This window comes from Drosophila albomicans, chromosome 3 (genome assembly GCF_009650485.2).
Source record: "Drosophila albomicans strain 15112-1751.03 chromosome 3, ASM965048v2, whole genome shotgun sequence".
Lineage (NCBI taxonomy): Eukaryota > Metazoa > Arthropoda > Insecta > Diptera > Drosophilidae > Drosophila > Drosophila albomicans.
Genome location: NC_047629.2, coordinates 25,265,366 through 25,280,860, shown reverse-complemented (window position 1 = coordinate 25,280,860; position 15,495 = coordinate 25,265,366). Strand labels below are relative to the sequence as shown.

The window sequence follows — 15,495 nt, the reverse complement described above, 5'->3', positions numbered from 1 at the left end:
ATTAACATAATGGTATTTACGTCGCAGTACCATTTATCAGTTTTAAAGAAAAAGCATGAATGAATTAAATACTACGAGCATATGGGATTCACAATGAACTTGAAATTTTCCAATGAGTATTCAACTTGAAGCGCGTAATGTAATTCTGTAACGGCAACTAGTGTCAGTTGCCTATGTTAATCAACAACAACGCTGCTTATCGATTTCTGCCGATAACACGTAAATCAGTGCTGCCCATAAATAAGCAGAGCAATGGGCAACACCTGCAGCAGTATACAAATTTCCCGCTTTCTTTTAAAAAAGCACACCTAAAAATGTTTAAATTAAAGAATAAACTGAGATGCAGCAATTGTAGCGCCAATTGTATTTATCACAGGAAATTATAATATCAGTGTGCTTTTAATATTTAGAAACATTATTTTTGGCGACAGGATGTTGATATAACATAGCAACGCGCCCCCAAAAAAGAAAAGATAAATATAAATTACTTTTGTTAGGCTTGTTTATAATATAATTTTTTAACATTGGTCACTGTCGTTGCGTATAGGGCTCAATATCATGCTGTTGGCGCAGTGCTTCCGTTTCAGCGCCCACAGCACAGGCAAGCAGAGAGTTGACCGTTTGCTCCTCCCCCGCTTTATACACATAACCATTGGCCTTATCAATGTGATTTCGCAGCCTCAACATGCTATCCGTGCTAAAAGCATCGAGCAGCTTGAACGACACCAATGCATAATCCTCCACCATGGAACAGATGGCTTCATTTAGTTTGCGATGCTTACGCATTGTGGGATCATCGTCGAGTTTCTCCAGCAAATACTTCAGATCCAGCACATCCGTGTAGTAGTCGACATTAAAGTGCAGTTTCGCTTCATGCTTGCGCAACAGATCAGCCTTGGACAGCACATTGACATGTGGCAAACTCATCCGCAACATCGTGTTCAATGCCATCAACAATGTGGCTATGAATTTTGATGGCTCCGAGCAATAATGCGAATCAATCAGATTCACTGTGACCAAGCTATAGCGCTCTTGCTCCAAACGCTCAAACACATGCGCCATCGCTTCGTGATGCGTATACAATTCAATTTGACCCGGACAATCGAAGAGAAAATAATTGTGAGTGGCGCTGAGTTTTCTTAATGCTGGCAACAGCCAGTCATCTATGTGTTGCTCTAAGTACTCGGCACAATGCATCAGTGCACCGTTGGGTCCCAGTTTCAGGTGCTCCATTGCATCTCCCACTGTAATCAGCTCCATCACGTTGATCACCGGCTCGTAGGACATATTCTCATTACCGGGATCCAAATTGACTACACCAACTTGTCGCCCTAATTCCCGATAGAATTTGTACGCCTCATTACAGTATGTGGTCTTGCCTGAGCCGGGTGGTCCGATAATTAGCTGCCCATAACGTGGATTTTCAACTCTTGGTTGTGCGCGTTGTAGCATTGTTAAAAACTTTTTGAGAGATATTTGTATTCACATGCCAAGTGTTTATTATTGTTGCCGGCAATGTGACCACACAGTGAAAACTAAAAAATAAACAACTTTTTTTTATCGATATATTTGAAATTTGTACAATTTATATTTTCACCGCAAAAATGTGAAAATATTGCTAATAAATATTTTTATCAGTTTGAAAATCGGGGCACTAAAGCTATTGAAGACAAAAAATAATCTAAGCTAGACAACGTATAAAAATAAAAAAGTGTTGAATTTTTTAATTTGAATTATAGTTTTTTTTATTTTCTTGTTGCAACTGGTTCTTTAATAACACATGTGAGCTTTAAAATTATTAAGCATTATTATTAAATGTAATGTTATTTTCAAACAAATAACATAAAATTAAGATTAGTGGTATTCCATAATGCTAAATGGTATTTTCTTTGTACGCTAAAAGGCATATTTGCTCGTTACCGGCACGGTCACACTGCAGTTATCCCACCAGTAGCGGCTCGGTCGCGTATAGTGCAAAAGTGCGGGTGTTTTGTTCATACATAAATACTTGTCTAGAATTCCTATTTATACATAGACAACTCGAAATCATAAACCACTAGAAGAATAGCAAAGAACAATGGCGCAACCACAAACTCCGGCCTACGAAAACAGTGAGTTTTTTCCACAAAATTACACCATTTAAGTAGCGAAACAGTGGCGACGACAAAAGCATCGTAAAAATGAGTCAACGAAGAACGGTAAAAACAGCGGAAACGAATTAATATGACCATAAATGGAATTCAGCGAGTCGCCGACAACAAAAACAACAACAGCAGCGTCGTCGTCACATTCAGATAAACAATAGTAGAGAGGGGAAAATTCTCTGACCAAACCGGGAGAAAGCAAAAAGTAAACCGGCAAAAAAAAAAAAAAAAATACCGCCGGCCAGCCGGCCGCACCCTGTTACTTTTTCACTCCCCCCGCTGTACTACTATACTACAGTGTTTTTATCTCTCCTCGTACTTATTTTAGACTAATTGCACTTTGGAAAATCTTTACAGAAAATGTCTATGCAACGCTGCCGCGCACTGGACGTGGACAGCCGATTGTGTTGGGTGCCGATCCCAAGGGCAAGAACTTCCTTTATGCCAATGGAAATTCGGTGATAATTCGCAACATCGAGGTGAGTGTGCAATGGCTATTTTAGCCATTATTATCATCATTAAAACAAAAAAGAACTGAAAACAGAAAATATGAGACGATTGCTCCATAAAGCGAACAATTTGTGTTATTTTTGGACTTGCGGCAGCAGCAACAGCAGCTGCAATTTTCAAGCGTTATTTTTCCACTTGCGACCGACGTACAGTGGCGTCGTTTTAGTTTTTTCGTTGCAAAAATTACAGTATATTGTATGGTATATGAGAGATAACTGGTCAAAATACAAAATACACGCTTTCTCTTCGTATAGGAAATCTACACCTTGTAATTAAATATTTACCTGGAGGTAACAGTATTTCTCTTCTTAATTATTTAAAGTAAATTACAACAGAAATCGAAAAAACAATGTTCGCTTACCCGAAGAGACCCAAAACAGTATTTTTTTTTTGTTTTTCTTTAATAATAATAATGAATAATAATGAATCAATGAATAGAAAAGCAAATTAGCTAATCAGATTTGTAGATTTTTCTAGATGTGTTTATTTTTGTATAAATTTTGCAACGACATATGCCCCACTGTGCGACGACAAACCAACCAAATGTGAGATTGTGTGTTTGTCTGCGTGTGCTGGCTGATCTATATTTATTTACCATACAATCTTGTTTGTGAATATAGAGAAATGTATATAGGCATATATATATAGATATGGCAACAGCCGGCATAAGAGAAATGATATTGTATCGCATCTTATTTAGCGACCCACGCATCATCATCATCACCTTTGTGATCGTCGTCGTCGTCGCAGTCCAAGCTGCTTGTAAATATTATTATTAATTTGTTTGAAATGATTGTTTTGTATTCTCTTTCTCTTCTTGATTTGCCTCGTCATGCTCCGATTAATACTCGTCGCCTACCTGTCCAGAATCCAGCGATTGCCGATGTCTACACGGAACACTCGTGTGCAGTGAATGTGGCCAAGTATTCACCCAGCGGCTTCTACATTGCATCCGGCGGTAAGTCAAGCAAAGCTCTTCGAGCGAAGCCTTAAAACGCTCTTCAAACTAAACAAAACAACAGAAAAAAAAACCACAACATGACTCACAATACAACATAAAAAATGTTACCTTAGTTGGAAAGACGCTTTTCTTATCGCTGACGAACGAGTTGCAAAAAGTTATCAGCTCATTTGATTTCGATTGTGTAGGAATATTAAATTCGCCTCCCCTTAAAAAAATAGGGCAGTGGCGTTATCTTTAATAATTGTAGATGTTATCCACGAATTTCTGTTACCTCTTTATCTACTTATAACCAAAATTGGGCAAACTGTGTTTTCTATAAAATATAGGTTGGTTATCTTGTTAATAAAAAAAAAAAAATTTATAGACTGAATTTGTTGATAGTTTACAAATCTAGAAATTGATATGATGACGTGTTGAGGCTTTCAACTTATTGATCATTTAAGCGATGTCTTTTTTCAAAAGTTTTTTTTTTTTGTACAATAAAAGAAAATTAATTGATTTATTTTCTGTTACAAGAAATTCTTGATTTTTTAATACTTTTCTCTTTTAAATAGTTTTCATTGAAATGTGTTATTGCTTTGAAGTAGATATTTGTATTCTTAAATAGTTTATTTAATTATTACATAATTATAAATTAATTTTATAATTTCGTCATACAACAATTTTTTAATTTATCAGTCATCAATATTTTGAAATTGCCCATTCCATACTTTTTTTTTGCTTTCCACATACTCAAATCTCATCTATTATGCATAGTATTACACATCTTATTAATCACCTTTTCGTGTTTTTATTCATTCAGATGCATCGGGCAAGATCCGCATTTGGGATACGGTTAACAAGGAGCATTTGCTGAAGAACGAATTCCAGCCAATCGGTGGACCTATCAAGGATATCAGCTGGTCTCCTGATAATCAACGCATTGTGGTTGTTGGCGAGGGACGTGAACGTTTTGGCCATGTCTTTATGTCTGAAACTGGCACATCGGTGGGTGAAATTAGTGGACAATCGAAGCCCATTAACTCTGCCGACTTTAGGCCAGCCAGACCCTTCCGTATTGTGACTGGTAAGTCTACACAAATAATGTATTTCTACGCGATTTCTAATGCATGACATTGCAGGCAGTGAGGATAATACCATTGGCATCTTTGAGGGCCCGCCGTTCAAGTTCAAAATGACCAAACAGGAGCACTCCAGATTCGTTCAGGCTGTGCGCTATTCGCCCGATGGCAAATACTTTGCCTCCGCTGGCTTCGATGGCAAAGTGTTCCTGTATGACGGCACAAGTTCCGATCTGATTGGCGAGTTTGGCTCACCAGCACACAAGGGAGGCGTCTATGCCGTTGCATGGAAACCCGATAGCACTCAGCTGTTGACTTGCTCTGGTGACAAGACTTGTCGCCTGTGGCAGGTGGACACACGTGAGCTGGTTACTGAGTTTGTCATGGGCACCAATTTGGATGATCAACAGGTGTCGTGCTTGTGGCAAGGAGAGCATCTCATAACCGTCTCGCTGTCAGGTGTGATTACCTACTTGAATGTCGAGGATCCCAGCAAGCCGCTGCGTGTGGTCAAGGGACACAACAAGCCCATTACAGTGTTGGCTCTGAGCGATGATCGCAGCACCATTTACACGGGCAGCCACGACGGTGTTGTGACCAACTGGAACTCTGGTAATGGTGTCAATGATCGCATCACTGGCACTGGCCATGGCAATCAGATCAATGGCATTGCTGCCTGGGATGAGTTTGTCTACACTTGCGGTATCGATGACAGTCTCCGTCAGTTCAGTGTCGAGGGCAACAATTACACGGACTATGTGGTCAAGCTCAATTGCCAGCCTCGCGGCTTGGCCCTTTTGCGCAATGAGAACATCATTGCTTTGGCCTGCATTAAGGAAGTTACGCTGGTGCAGGATCAGAAGAAGGTCTTCTCGCTGCCCATTAAATACGAGGCCAGCTCAATTGCCACAAATGCCGACACTTTGGATGTGGCTGTGGGAGGTGATGATCAGAAGGTGCATATCTACTCGCTCAAGGGCAACACTCTGGAGTTGAAGACGGAGCTGGATCATTTGGGTGCAGTTTCTGATGTCGCCTACTCGCCGGATCAAAAGTATTTGGTTGCTTGCGATGCTCATCGCAAGGTTGTACTCTACAACGTTGAGGACTACAAGGTAACTTTTTGAAATGTTTGCCAACTAAATGATTGGAAATTAAAATTGTTTTATCTTTGTAGCTTGCTCACAACAAGGAATGGGGCTTCCATAATGCGCGTGTCAACACTGTGGCCTGGTCACCCAATTCTCTATTGGTGGCCAGTGGATCTCTGGACACTACAATCATCATTTGGTCTGTGGCCAATCCAGCCAAGCACACCATCATCAAGAGTAAGCTATAAATGTTTTATTTTACCAATCTTGTGACTTACTATCTTATTTTACTCTTCTAGATGCCCATCCCCAATCGCAAATCACACGCGTCGTGTGGCTGGACAATAATACTGTGATCTCCACTGGTCAGGATTGCAATACCAAAGTGTGGCATGTGGAAACTATTTAAAGCCAAAATGAGTGAGAGTGTGTAACATCGAGAACGCAAATCAGCGCAGCCAGCGCATATTTTTATACTTAATCAGAGTGAAAAGAACGAAACACAGAGAGAAAGAGAGACGGTTAACTATTCAGATCCATACCTATCCGGTTAATTGCCAATCCGCTGCTGCTTTCAATTTATTTAAGTGCAAAAGTCTTATATCATTTAGCTATTTATATTTCGCTTCCCATTATTGTCCCCTTTTAGTCTAAGCTCAAAAGTGTTTTGCTAATCATATCATGGATAAAGCTATTATTTAAAGTATTTCAAAAGATTTATCATCCATCCCCCCAATTATCCTTGCTCCTCCCAATCCCCTAGTCTTTGCTTGTGTGTTTTTTAAACAACTTTTTTGATACTTATATTAAACTGAACTACAGTTTAAACATATTGTGTGTAAAGTGCGCATGCGTACGTAAATACTTGTATTATGAAATGAAATAAAATAGTTTTTGCATAAAAAAAATGAATAACTTCATATTGATATTGTACTGTGGCTTAAAATATTTTTGTTTTTATTTTTTGATCTTGGTTTTTTGTAGGTTTTCACCTTGTCTTTTTGTGTGCATGTTGTGCTTACGTGTGTGTTGTGTATGTTTGTGTGTGTGTGTGTGGTGTATAACTAAAGTATTTATAAAAATTGCACTTAATTTACTAGAATGTGTGTAGGCGTGTGTGTGTGAGTGTATGTGTTTGTTTTGGTTTTCTAGGTGCTTTTGCTGAGCCTCTTAAATATGTATACAGTTTGAGAAGCACTCGAAGCAGTGCCACCTAAACTGTTTGTTTTTGTCACTCTCAAACGGTGCTACGGTTTTGCCACCACTCAAGTTTCTATCGTTATCGATAAGTGCAGGCTCTCAAACAAATTGGCGCTAAAGTTTAACAGATAGTGAGAATTCCATTTAAAATTGTAAAATTAAAACAAAAACGAAAAAACGACGAATTGCGCTAAGTATCACAGCCGGGTCTAAGACATTGGTTCGGTACACGGTGGGGTTCATTTGCTTGTGTGCGTGCGTTAAGTGTAAAGTGTATTTTGTGTGAGTTTGTGGTGGTCAACTAATTTAATTCCATAATGATGATCTAAGTGGCCGATGTACCCGTTTCACCGCTGCCTGCCTCACCGTTGCTAGCTGGTGGCGGGGAACTCTTTATGGGTAACATGGGTAACTCGTGCGCCAGATCCAAGGCTGGTGTGGTGTTGGACTCGGCCACCGCAACGGCAGCTGCAGCAGCCGCCAGCTGAAACTGATTGGGTAGAAACAGGTAAGGATTGCTTGTTAACGTGCTGGGCGCTGAGCTGGGACCCGTCTCATTGGTGGGCACATCGCCGCTTGTTGCCGTTGCCGATGGCGTCGAAGCAGTAGCACCAACTGCAACACCTGCGGTCAGCGTCGACTGCGCTGCCAACTTGGTGACACGCTTGCGTCGCGCCTCGTTCTCGCAGGGAGACGGCGCACCAGGATGACGGTAGCTGACGTGCTTGCGCAGCGCATCCTTGCTGCGCGACACATGCGAGCACACGTTGCACGCATAGCTGAAAATGCATGAAATGATTAGTTTCAATTCATCAAATTAAAAGCTCGATTCGATGCTCAATTTCTAAATGTCGATATCAAAAGTCTTTGAGAAAAATCGATTTTGATTGAGTTTGAGAAGTGAAGCAACGATTATTAAATGAAAAAGCGATCATAGAAAAATCGACGTTTCCTTAAAAACGATTTTAAATCGAAATCGTTTTACTTAAAACTTTCGCTAACTCACCGCACATTCTGATGCGTCTCGAGATGCACACGCAAATTGTATTGATTGCTCAGCTGCTTGTGGCAGATGAAGCACGTGGCATATAGCTTGGAGTTTGACGGCGGCTTGCTGGCCGTTGGCAGCTTCTCGGCAGTCAACGACAACAGATTCGGCTCCGACTTAGCGCTAACCATTTGCCCAGCGGCTGCAGCTGCTGCCGCCTCCCGCTGACAGGCGGCATATTGCTCGATGTGCTGCTGCAGCTTGGCGTGATCCTCGGGCGAGATGTAGGGTGTGTTGGCATGATGTGTGGCCACCTGATGCGACGCCTGCTGTGCCGTTGTGGGCGTCGCAGCTGCACTGTAACTGGGCAACTTGGCGCTGCTGTACAATTGGCCAGCACTCATGGGATTGCTGTAGCTGCTGGGCGAGGACTTGACGACGGGTAATTGGGGAGAAAAGTGCGACATCGTCTGCGGTGCCAGAGCCACCGGTGAGGTGGCCACAATTGAGTTGGGAGCACCACATTCAATGGGCGACTTGTTGTTGCTCGTCGTCCTTAGATTCTCTACGATTTTGTCGATGCGCTTCACATCTTTTGGCGGCTGTTGAGCTGTTAAATTACCGCTCTGCTGATTGCCCGCGTTGCTGTTGCTGGTATTCTTCAGCCGCTTGGCGCCGTAGCAATCCTCATCTTCGAGGCTGTTCTGATAGAGTTGACACTGCTGTTGATACTTGGCCAGCAGTTCCGTGGTCTTGTTGAGCGCCGTCTGCGAGAAGTTCAGTGGTTGTGGCAACAGATTCGGATAAAACTGCAGCGATTTGAGAAAGAAATTCTCAAGAGGCGTTCCCAATTTGTTGGCTAAAAGTGGCGCTTGCAGCGAGGGATTGGGTAGCTGTGGCATGGAAAGATTGGGCGTGGTTGTGGGCGTAGGTGTTGGCGTTGGAGATGGGCTGCGGGTTGCCTCGAAGCTCAGCGGCTTGTCGATGCTTGTGGTATCCATGTAGGATGCGGGAGCGGTGGACGGAGCACTCTTTGTGGTCTTGGGAAGCTGCAAGGGAAGAAAAAGACATTAGATAAGATATAAAAACGAATTGGGAGTGAAAATAGTTAAGTAATTTATTGGGAAGATTTCTAAAGACATTTTTAAAGGTATGTTTTATAAAATATATAATTTCATCATACTCACATTGTTATTCTGCACATCTGCTAAGCCCTTGATGCCCAGCGTTTCGGCCAGATTGAGCAGCATGGGTATCTGCTCCTCATAAACGTTGACCTCACCCGAATACATGAACGTCAGCAGCGCCACAATGGCAGCAAAGCTAGCGCCAGGTATGATGATGACCGGATGATTGCTGGCCTCCAGAGCACGAAAGATTTCCATGAAAAAGCTGCTGCAGGCGCTGAGAACGACGCGATGAGCGCGCAGAAGACGACCCTCGGCTGAGATGGTCACATCGGTGAGATGGGATTGATCGAGGAGGACGGGCAATGTGCTCAGCAAACTGGTCTGGAATGGACAAAATACTTTCGCACTGTAGTCGCAATCGTTGTTGCTGTTGTTGTTGGTTGAGGTTGAGGGCAATTGGGTCACTTGATTGTATAAATAGTACAAGTAGATTTGGCAGACCAGCTGCCAGCCTGGGTGTGTTGTGTGTACTGCGGTGTGTGGCTAAATTTGAGATTTAAGATTTCGGCCCTAGACTGGTTGCCCGGAAAACATTTGGAGCAGATGCATTGCAGGCAGGCGACACTTAATGGCAGCTGAGCATTAATTGCAACTACGTCGCGTTTCGCCTGCGACAATTCGAAATTAGATTTACTCTCGCTCTTGTAGTTGTAGTTGCTAGTAAAAATTCTATGGATTTTGGCAATTTCACGAAAATTTCATTTATTTGACATTTTTCTCCACCTTCTCCTCACCCCTTCTGGCAGCTTTCTCCCGCTTCGCTGCCTTTGGCTATTTTGGACAGCTTTGTGGCTCGTTCGTTGTGGTTGTGATCCTAGTACCAACAACCACAAAATTGCTCACTGTATGAAATGCGGAAAACTACAAACAAGTATGTGTGAATAAGCAGCTTCTTTCTTTCTATATGCTGAGCTGATTATATAGCCTATATATAGACGAGTGACATTTCTTTGGCCGGACCGCTTTCTTATGAACGATGTCCAGTCAATTTTATGACCGAGGCCAAGCCTCTAGATAATTCCCCCCACATCCCCTCACCCACTCACTCAGTCACGAAATAACGCTGACGTCGCCTATAAAAACACTCATTTATATTCATTATTTTAAGTTTTGCGCGGCTGCTTTGAATAACAAACACATTGGAGCCTATAAATCACACGATGAGCTAAGTAGTTCACAATTAATGACACCTGGAGCAGCGCTGTGTAATGAACGCTAATGGTTTATATGTTGTTGGCTTTTTGGGATATTATTTATTTATATTTTTGGAAAATTTAGCAAATGTGACAGTTGAATTGCCCATTTGTTGAATCACAACACAATTTATTTACATGCATAAAGGTGAACGAGAAACATTTCCTTAACTATTCGCATAATTTAAAAATTATTGTTGATAGTCTATGTTATATTCATTTAATTTATTATTCCCTATGGTGATCAAAGATTTCTTTAGATAAATGACGTCCGTATGAAGTCGATAGATTATAGTTTAAGTATCTTAAATATGAATGAACATAGAATGTGAAATCTCATTATCCCAAACAGATCATTTTAATGACAGCCAACTATTTTTTATAAATATATATTTTTGCTAAAGATCACAACTGTTTCTATAGTTTTTATTTAAATATTTAATTCAAGTTTGTCATAAAACATAATACATAACTAGCAAAGCCTTGAAATTATAAGTTTTTATTATTTATTTTTATTTGTCTTATATTTTTTATTGTTAATCCCTGAGTTCTTTCCTACAAAATATTAGTTTGTATTTCATGTTTCTTTTATTTATCTTCTATTTTTTATTGTAATTTGAATTTCATGCTTATTTTATTTTTCTTCATTTTCTTATTGTATCATCCTTGAGTGCTTCTTACCTGATGATTATGCCATCGTAGGCAAAATTGTTGTTGATTTTCATTATGTTGTTGCTGTTGCTCCAGTTGATGCTGCTGCAGTTGTTGTTGTTGTCTTGTTGCATTTGTTGTATTTACATGTTCCATAATTCATGAAGTTAAGTTTTGCCTTTGCTTCCTCACATAAATGTTTTCGCTGCAAAAGAACATTTCAATAATTATTTTACGATCGAAAAACACTTTTTATTAATGGACTCAAGAGTGTGGGCCAAAGAAACGCGTGTTATTCAAACACACACAAACACATGAAGAAAATATTTATTTGTTCTATTCATAAATTTGTTTGTTTGTTTTGTTGCTTGCGTTTTGGTTTGCTGTCAGTTTTATTTGTTTATTTATTGAACATTTTGTCACACACTTTTCGTTTTTCGTTTCGTTTTTGATTTTAAGAGATCCACACCATGCTCTTTATAGAGCGTTGATCTTTTGGCGGCCTGTCGCTTTTGCGAGACGTACACGCGGCGTATACGTATTGTGTCGTAGCATTTGGCATTATTACTCATACGCCATGGCATGCGAGTATCGCTGTGAATATCATTGTGAGTGTGCAGTGTGTTGTCAATGAGAATGAAGAAGGTACCTACGGCATGGGTCAGGGATATCTGAAGGGTTGGAGTATAAATGGACTAAGGAATATACTGTAAATTTATTAAGAGTATAGAAAGTGTACAATGAAAAAATGTGGTTTGCACTGGAGAACATTGTCAAAGTATTTTTGAATGGGATTATTATAAATTTATTGGGTTGTATATTTAGGCACAGATTTTAAAATGTTTTTAATTAGAAATTCTGTAGTGGCATCTTTTAATTAAAGTATTTTCAACTAAAAAATATTTAGGTTTGCTTTAAAATTAATGTAAAACACAAGCTGTTCAGATCTTTCGCACGCTTTATTGCCTCTTTCAAAAATCATTGGAATTCCATGAAATTGTTATTAAATTGCTGAAGCGTTTTCATTTCTAATCCTTTATATTTATGGGCCTCTGCTTACGTTTTCTCTATCTATCTGTTTTACTCGAAATTGTTGTCGCGTTTTCGTTTCAAAGCATTCCAAGGTAGTCTATGTATCTTTTTTTTTTGTATTTTGTATTTTGGATGGTGCTTAGTTTATTTGGTTGAATATTGTCAGCGCACAACAAAATTCGGCAGGCTGGCAGCCAGTTGACAAATCTAAATTACAATAAAAATGCTAAAAGGAAGAAAAACAACAATGCTTAGGGTGTGAGTGAGTGAGTGAGGGGTTTAGCATGTGCTTTTTGGCTGGCAATTAAATTAAATTTATTTAAATAAAATTAATTTGCTATGCTTGTTGTTGTGCTTGTTTTTCGCTGGCCTGGCCTGGGTTATATGTGTCTATATCTATATCTATCTCTATCTGCTGTATCTGTTGCTTTTGCTGTTGCTGTTGCTGATGCTCTTTAGTTGTGGGTTTCTGGGCTGCGCTATAAATCTGCCAATTTCCATTGTTTCAACCATTGACAGAGGAGGGTTTTGCGAGGTGTTGCCGCTGCTGTTGCGATTATACTAGATGCAATGAAATACTACTTAGTAGCGTAGTTGGTGATGATGATCGTGATGCCTGAGGTGGAACGGGGGAGAGAGATCACTACTTTTGTCCGAGGGCTATTTTTGTGTGTGCAACGGACATGCATAAAAGAAATTGTGTGAGAATTGCAAACTGCAACTCATTGGAGGCCCCGAAAGTGACAACTACGACATCTTTGCTAGCCGTTTGCCGTTTGTCGTTTTATTTGGTGCCCAGCATGCGATTTGTTGCTGTTGCTGTTGTTGTTGCTGTTGCTGCAGACAGACGGAATTTTCTTCATTCCATTATGTGTGCACAGCGGTCTGAGAAATCGCATCTAAGCATTTTTCTATTGAGCGACAACGCTGGCAGAAACCAAAAGAAAAGAAAGGCAAGGCAGGCAAAGAATACCAGCGATGCGGTGGGGTGCGGTGCGGTGCGGTGCGGTGTGTGGAGCAGAAGAAGGACGCTCTGGGGTATGGCCTTTTTGGCGCTCGTTCACACAGAAAGTGTCTTTTCCGTAACTCTTTGGTATTTTGCTGTGCTCAGTTTTTACTTGATATGCTCGTATTCCGAAATTAGTTTTTTGCTGTTGTTGTTGTTGTTGTCGTTGCCTGTTGTTGTTGTTGTTGTTGTATATGTATATATTTTTAAATAGCCGCACAACAAGAACTGTGCTAAACGCTCTCGCCAGCCTGTCTATTTTGATTTGTTGTCCAAGTGCTGTCTTTGTCAAGTGATTTCATCATCAACACATCTGCCTGCACCCTTTGCTTCGAATGCCCTCCTCCCGCCCTCTTTTTTTGCCTTTTCTCCACCTCATTTCATATTTCTTTCTTCTGCTTTTTTTTGCGTGTTGATGCGTAATATTTTACACATAATCGCTCATACGCCGCGTTGCCGCCATTCCAATAAAACTCAAAAGGATTTTGGCATTTTGTTTGGTTTCATTTTCTTTAACTTTCATTTGTTCCATGACATGGGCGAACATAAATTTCCGTCCATTTATTCTTTATATTTTTTTTTTGCTGTTTTTTGTGACGCAGCGCGTTTTAGATTTCTCGTTTAGTTTATTAACTTATATGTTAAATTAAATTTCCTGCTCTTCGCTTTAATTCGTGGGGATTTAGTTGACACAGTCCAGCCCTGGCTAAATCTATTTTTAGTCTTAGGCCCAATTCAATTTAATTAAGCTCTCAACTGGAATTTTTCAGATTTGTCAGCAATTTAAATTTTCACAATTTCCTGTTCTCGTCACAGTTTATGTTCCTTTTATTGAAAACATGCGAAAAAGTCTTTTTGAAGCTGTTCCATTTTATGGAAGACTTGTGTTTAGTATTAACAATAATGACATTTTTATATTGTGTTTAATGTCGCTCGCTACTTGTCACATACTCATTAAAAAAAAATCATTTCAACATTTTAAGTGTTTGTTTTTTTTTTTTATGTATGTATATCAAACAGTTTTAATAATCCGCTTGATGGAGATATTTCTTGGAAACAGTCACACACACTATTTAATCTGTTGTTTCGTCGACAAATTTTGAGCTAATTCGTTTTTTTGCGATTAGTAATATTTTAGCGATTCCGTTTGCATATTATTTTTTATAATTTTTGTATATACGCCTTTGGATTTTACACACTTTGTTTTAGTTTCATTGCCAAAATATATTTTAGATTTATTACTGATATTTTTCTTCTTGTTGCTTTTGCTGCTCACATAAAATTTGTTATTTTTGCCATTTGTTTTTAATTTATGTGCGCTTGATGCGTTTTTATGTTTCAGTTTGCCACGCGTTGCAACAACACATTTATTTCATTTATTTATCCCTTTTATCGAGCGCAGCATAATCTAGAAAATTTTATGACTATTATACAATATGTTAAATAATGTATTTTATTTATTTATAACACAATTCTAAATCTTTTATTTCTTATCCTTGACACATAAATTATTTAATCCTTTTTTCAATTTATTTATTTTTTAAACAAACATTTTAATTAAGAAAGTTATTAATTAATCCACGCCGCATTTGAAATTTTTTGAAATATGTTTATTTATGTTATTTATCACGTTGAATTGTAGCACATTTAATCCATTTTGACAATTTCCATAAATTCAGCTTTATTTTCATTTTATTTATTTTAATTTTGTATTTAATAGAATTATTTAAACGTTTTGTTTTGTCTTCAGATCCTTCACATTGATGAATTGCCTTGCATGAGTTTTCACAGCATTTTCACGCGTAGATATTGTATTTTATCTTTTATATATTTCGGTTTCTTTGGGATTTTGTGTGATTTTCGTCGTTTTCGCCAAAGCGCGCACCTTTGTTAACCGTTTGCTGCTCGCATCTGAAATGAAAATATCCGAAAATGTTTCAATTCTTTCGGTTTTAGTTGGAGATTTTCTATTTTTCGAATGTCCATCTCTTGACAATTTTTGCCGTTCTTCTTGTTGTTGCTGTTGCCATTTGTTTTGCTGATTTGATTTCTCGCTCGTTGTCGTCGTCGTCTTTGTGGACGTCGTCGCTGTAGTTGTCGTTGTGGTTGTAGCTTTAGCTGTTGATGTGATTCTGCCTTGTGGATGTCTTTGCTCAGTTCCTAACGATCTCAATCTCATCAGCATTAGCATCAGCATCAGCATCAGCAGCAGCATCGGGATCGTTGTCGTCTGCTCCATGTTCTAATTAATGAGATGGCAGCCAGAGTGTTATTCTCTCGTTGAGAAATTGTTGCAGTTTTGTACTGACAATTTGTTGTTTCATTAATTGGTTGCCACAACATTTAGTTAATCAAAACATTTGTTAGTACATCACACACACACCTAATGAGCAACGAAATGCAATCCAACTGCTGCACACAATTGACATGCCACACACACACACACACACACACACACACACTGC

General features: G+C 39.3%; 4 protein-coding genes across 4 annotated transcripts in view; 2 read left to right on the top strand and 2 right to left on the bottom strand.

Annotated features, from left to right (window-relative positions):
- LOC117570621 (serine-rich adhesin for platelets) overlaps positions 1 to 15,495 on the top strand; it is a 178,044-nt gene that overhangs the window by 142,800 nt on the left and 19,749 nt on the right. The window lies entirely within an intron of this gene.
- On the bottom strand, positions 485 to 3,010 carry LOC117567177 (GPN-loop GTPase 2). Its single transcript, XM_034246999.2, has 2 exons — positions 2,939 to 3,010; positions 485 to 1,535 (listed from the first exon to the last, which is right to left on the bottom strand). The coding sequence occupies exon 2, from the start codon at positions 1,450 to 1,452 to the stop codon at positions 529 to 531; it is 924 nt and encodes a 307-aa protein (XP_034102890.1). The 5' UTR covers positions 1,453 to 1,535; positions 2,939 to 3,010; the 3' UTR covers positions 485 to 528.
- LOC117567173 (actin-interacting protein 1) lies at positions 1,938 to 6,685 on the top strand. The gene is made up of 7 exons (XM_034246989.2): positions 1,938 to 2,111; positions 2,502 to 2,623; positions 3,522 to 3,612; positions 4,421 to 4,684; positions 4,740 to 5,794; positions 5,857 to 6,007; positions 6,070 to 6,685. The coding sequence occupies exons 1-7, from the start codon at positions 2,078 to 2,080 to the stop codon at positions 6,177 to 6,179; spliced, it is 1,827 nt and encodes a 608-aa protein (XP_034102880.1). The 5' UTR covers positions 1,938 to 2,077; the 3' UTR covers positions 6,180 to 6,685.
- LOC117567172 (B-cell CLL/lymphoma 6 member B protein) lies at positions 6,664 to 15,006 on the bottom strand. The gene is made up of 5 exons (XM_034246987.2): positions 14,916 to 15,006; positions 11,023 to 11,197; positions 9,146 to 9,469; positions 7,977 to 9,007; positions 6,664 to 7,749 (listed from the first exon to the last, which is right to left on the bottom strand). Exons 2-5 carry the CDS (start codon positions 11,146 to 11,148, stop codon positions 7,296 to 7,298), a joined length of 1,935 nt encoding a protein of 644 aa, XP_034102878.1. The 5' UTR covers positions 11,149 to 11,197; positions 14,916 to 15,006; the 3' UTR covers positions 6,664 to 7,295.

Bases quoted from the DNA above. Each gene is read 5' to 3' on its own strand.
- LOC117567173 (XM_034246989.2), top strand. From the start codon at position 2,078: ATGGCGCAACCACAAACTCCGGCCTACGAAAACA. The intron at 2,112-2,501 runs GTGAGTTTTTTC...AAATCTTTACAG, and splicing joins AACTCCGGCCTACGAAAACA to AAAATGTCTATGCAACGCTG. The intron at 5,795-5,856 runs GTAACTTTTTGA...TTATCTTTGTAG, and splicing joins ACAACGTTGAGGACTACAAG to CTTGCTCACAACAAGGAATG.
- LOC117567177 (XM_034246999.2), bottom strand. From the start codon at position 1,452: ATGCTACAACGCGCACAACCAAGAGTTGAAAATCCACGTTATGGGCAG.
- LOC117567172 (XM_034246987.2), bottom strand. From the start codon at position 11,148: ATGGAACATGTAAATACAACAAATGCAACAAGACAACAACAACAACTG. The intron at 9,470-11,022 runs GTAAGAAGCACT...TGTCCATTCCAG, and splicing joins TACGATGGCATAATCATCAG to ACCAGTTTGCTGAGCACATT. The intron at 9,008-9,145 runs GTGAGTATGATG...CTTCCCTTGCAG, and splicing joins CAGATGTGCAGAATAACAAT to CTTCCCAAGACCACAAAGAG.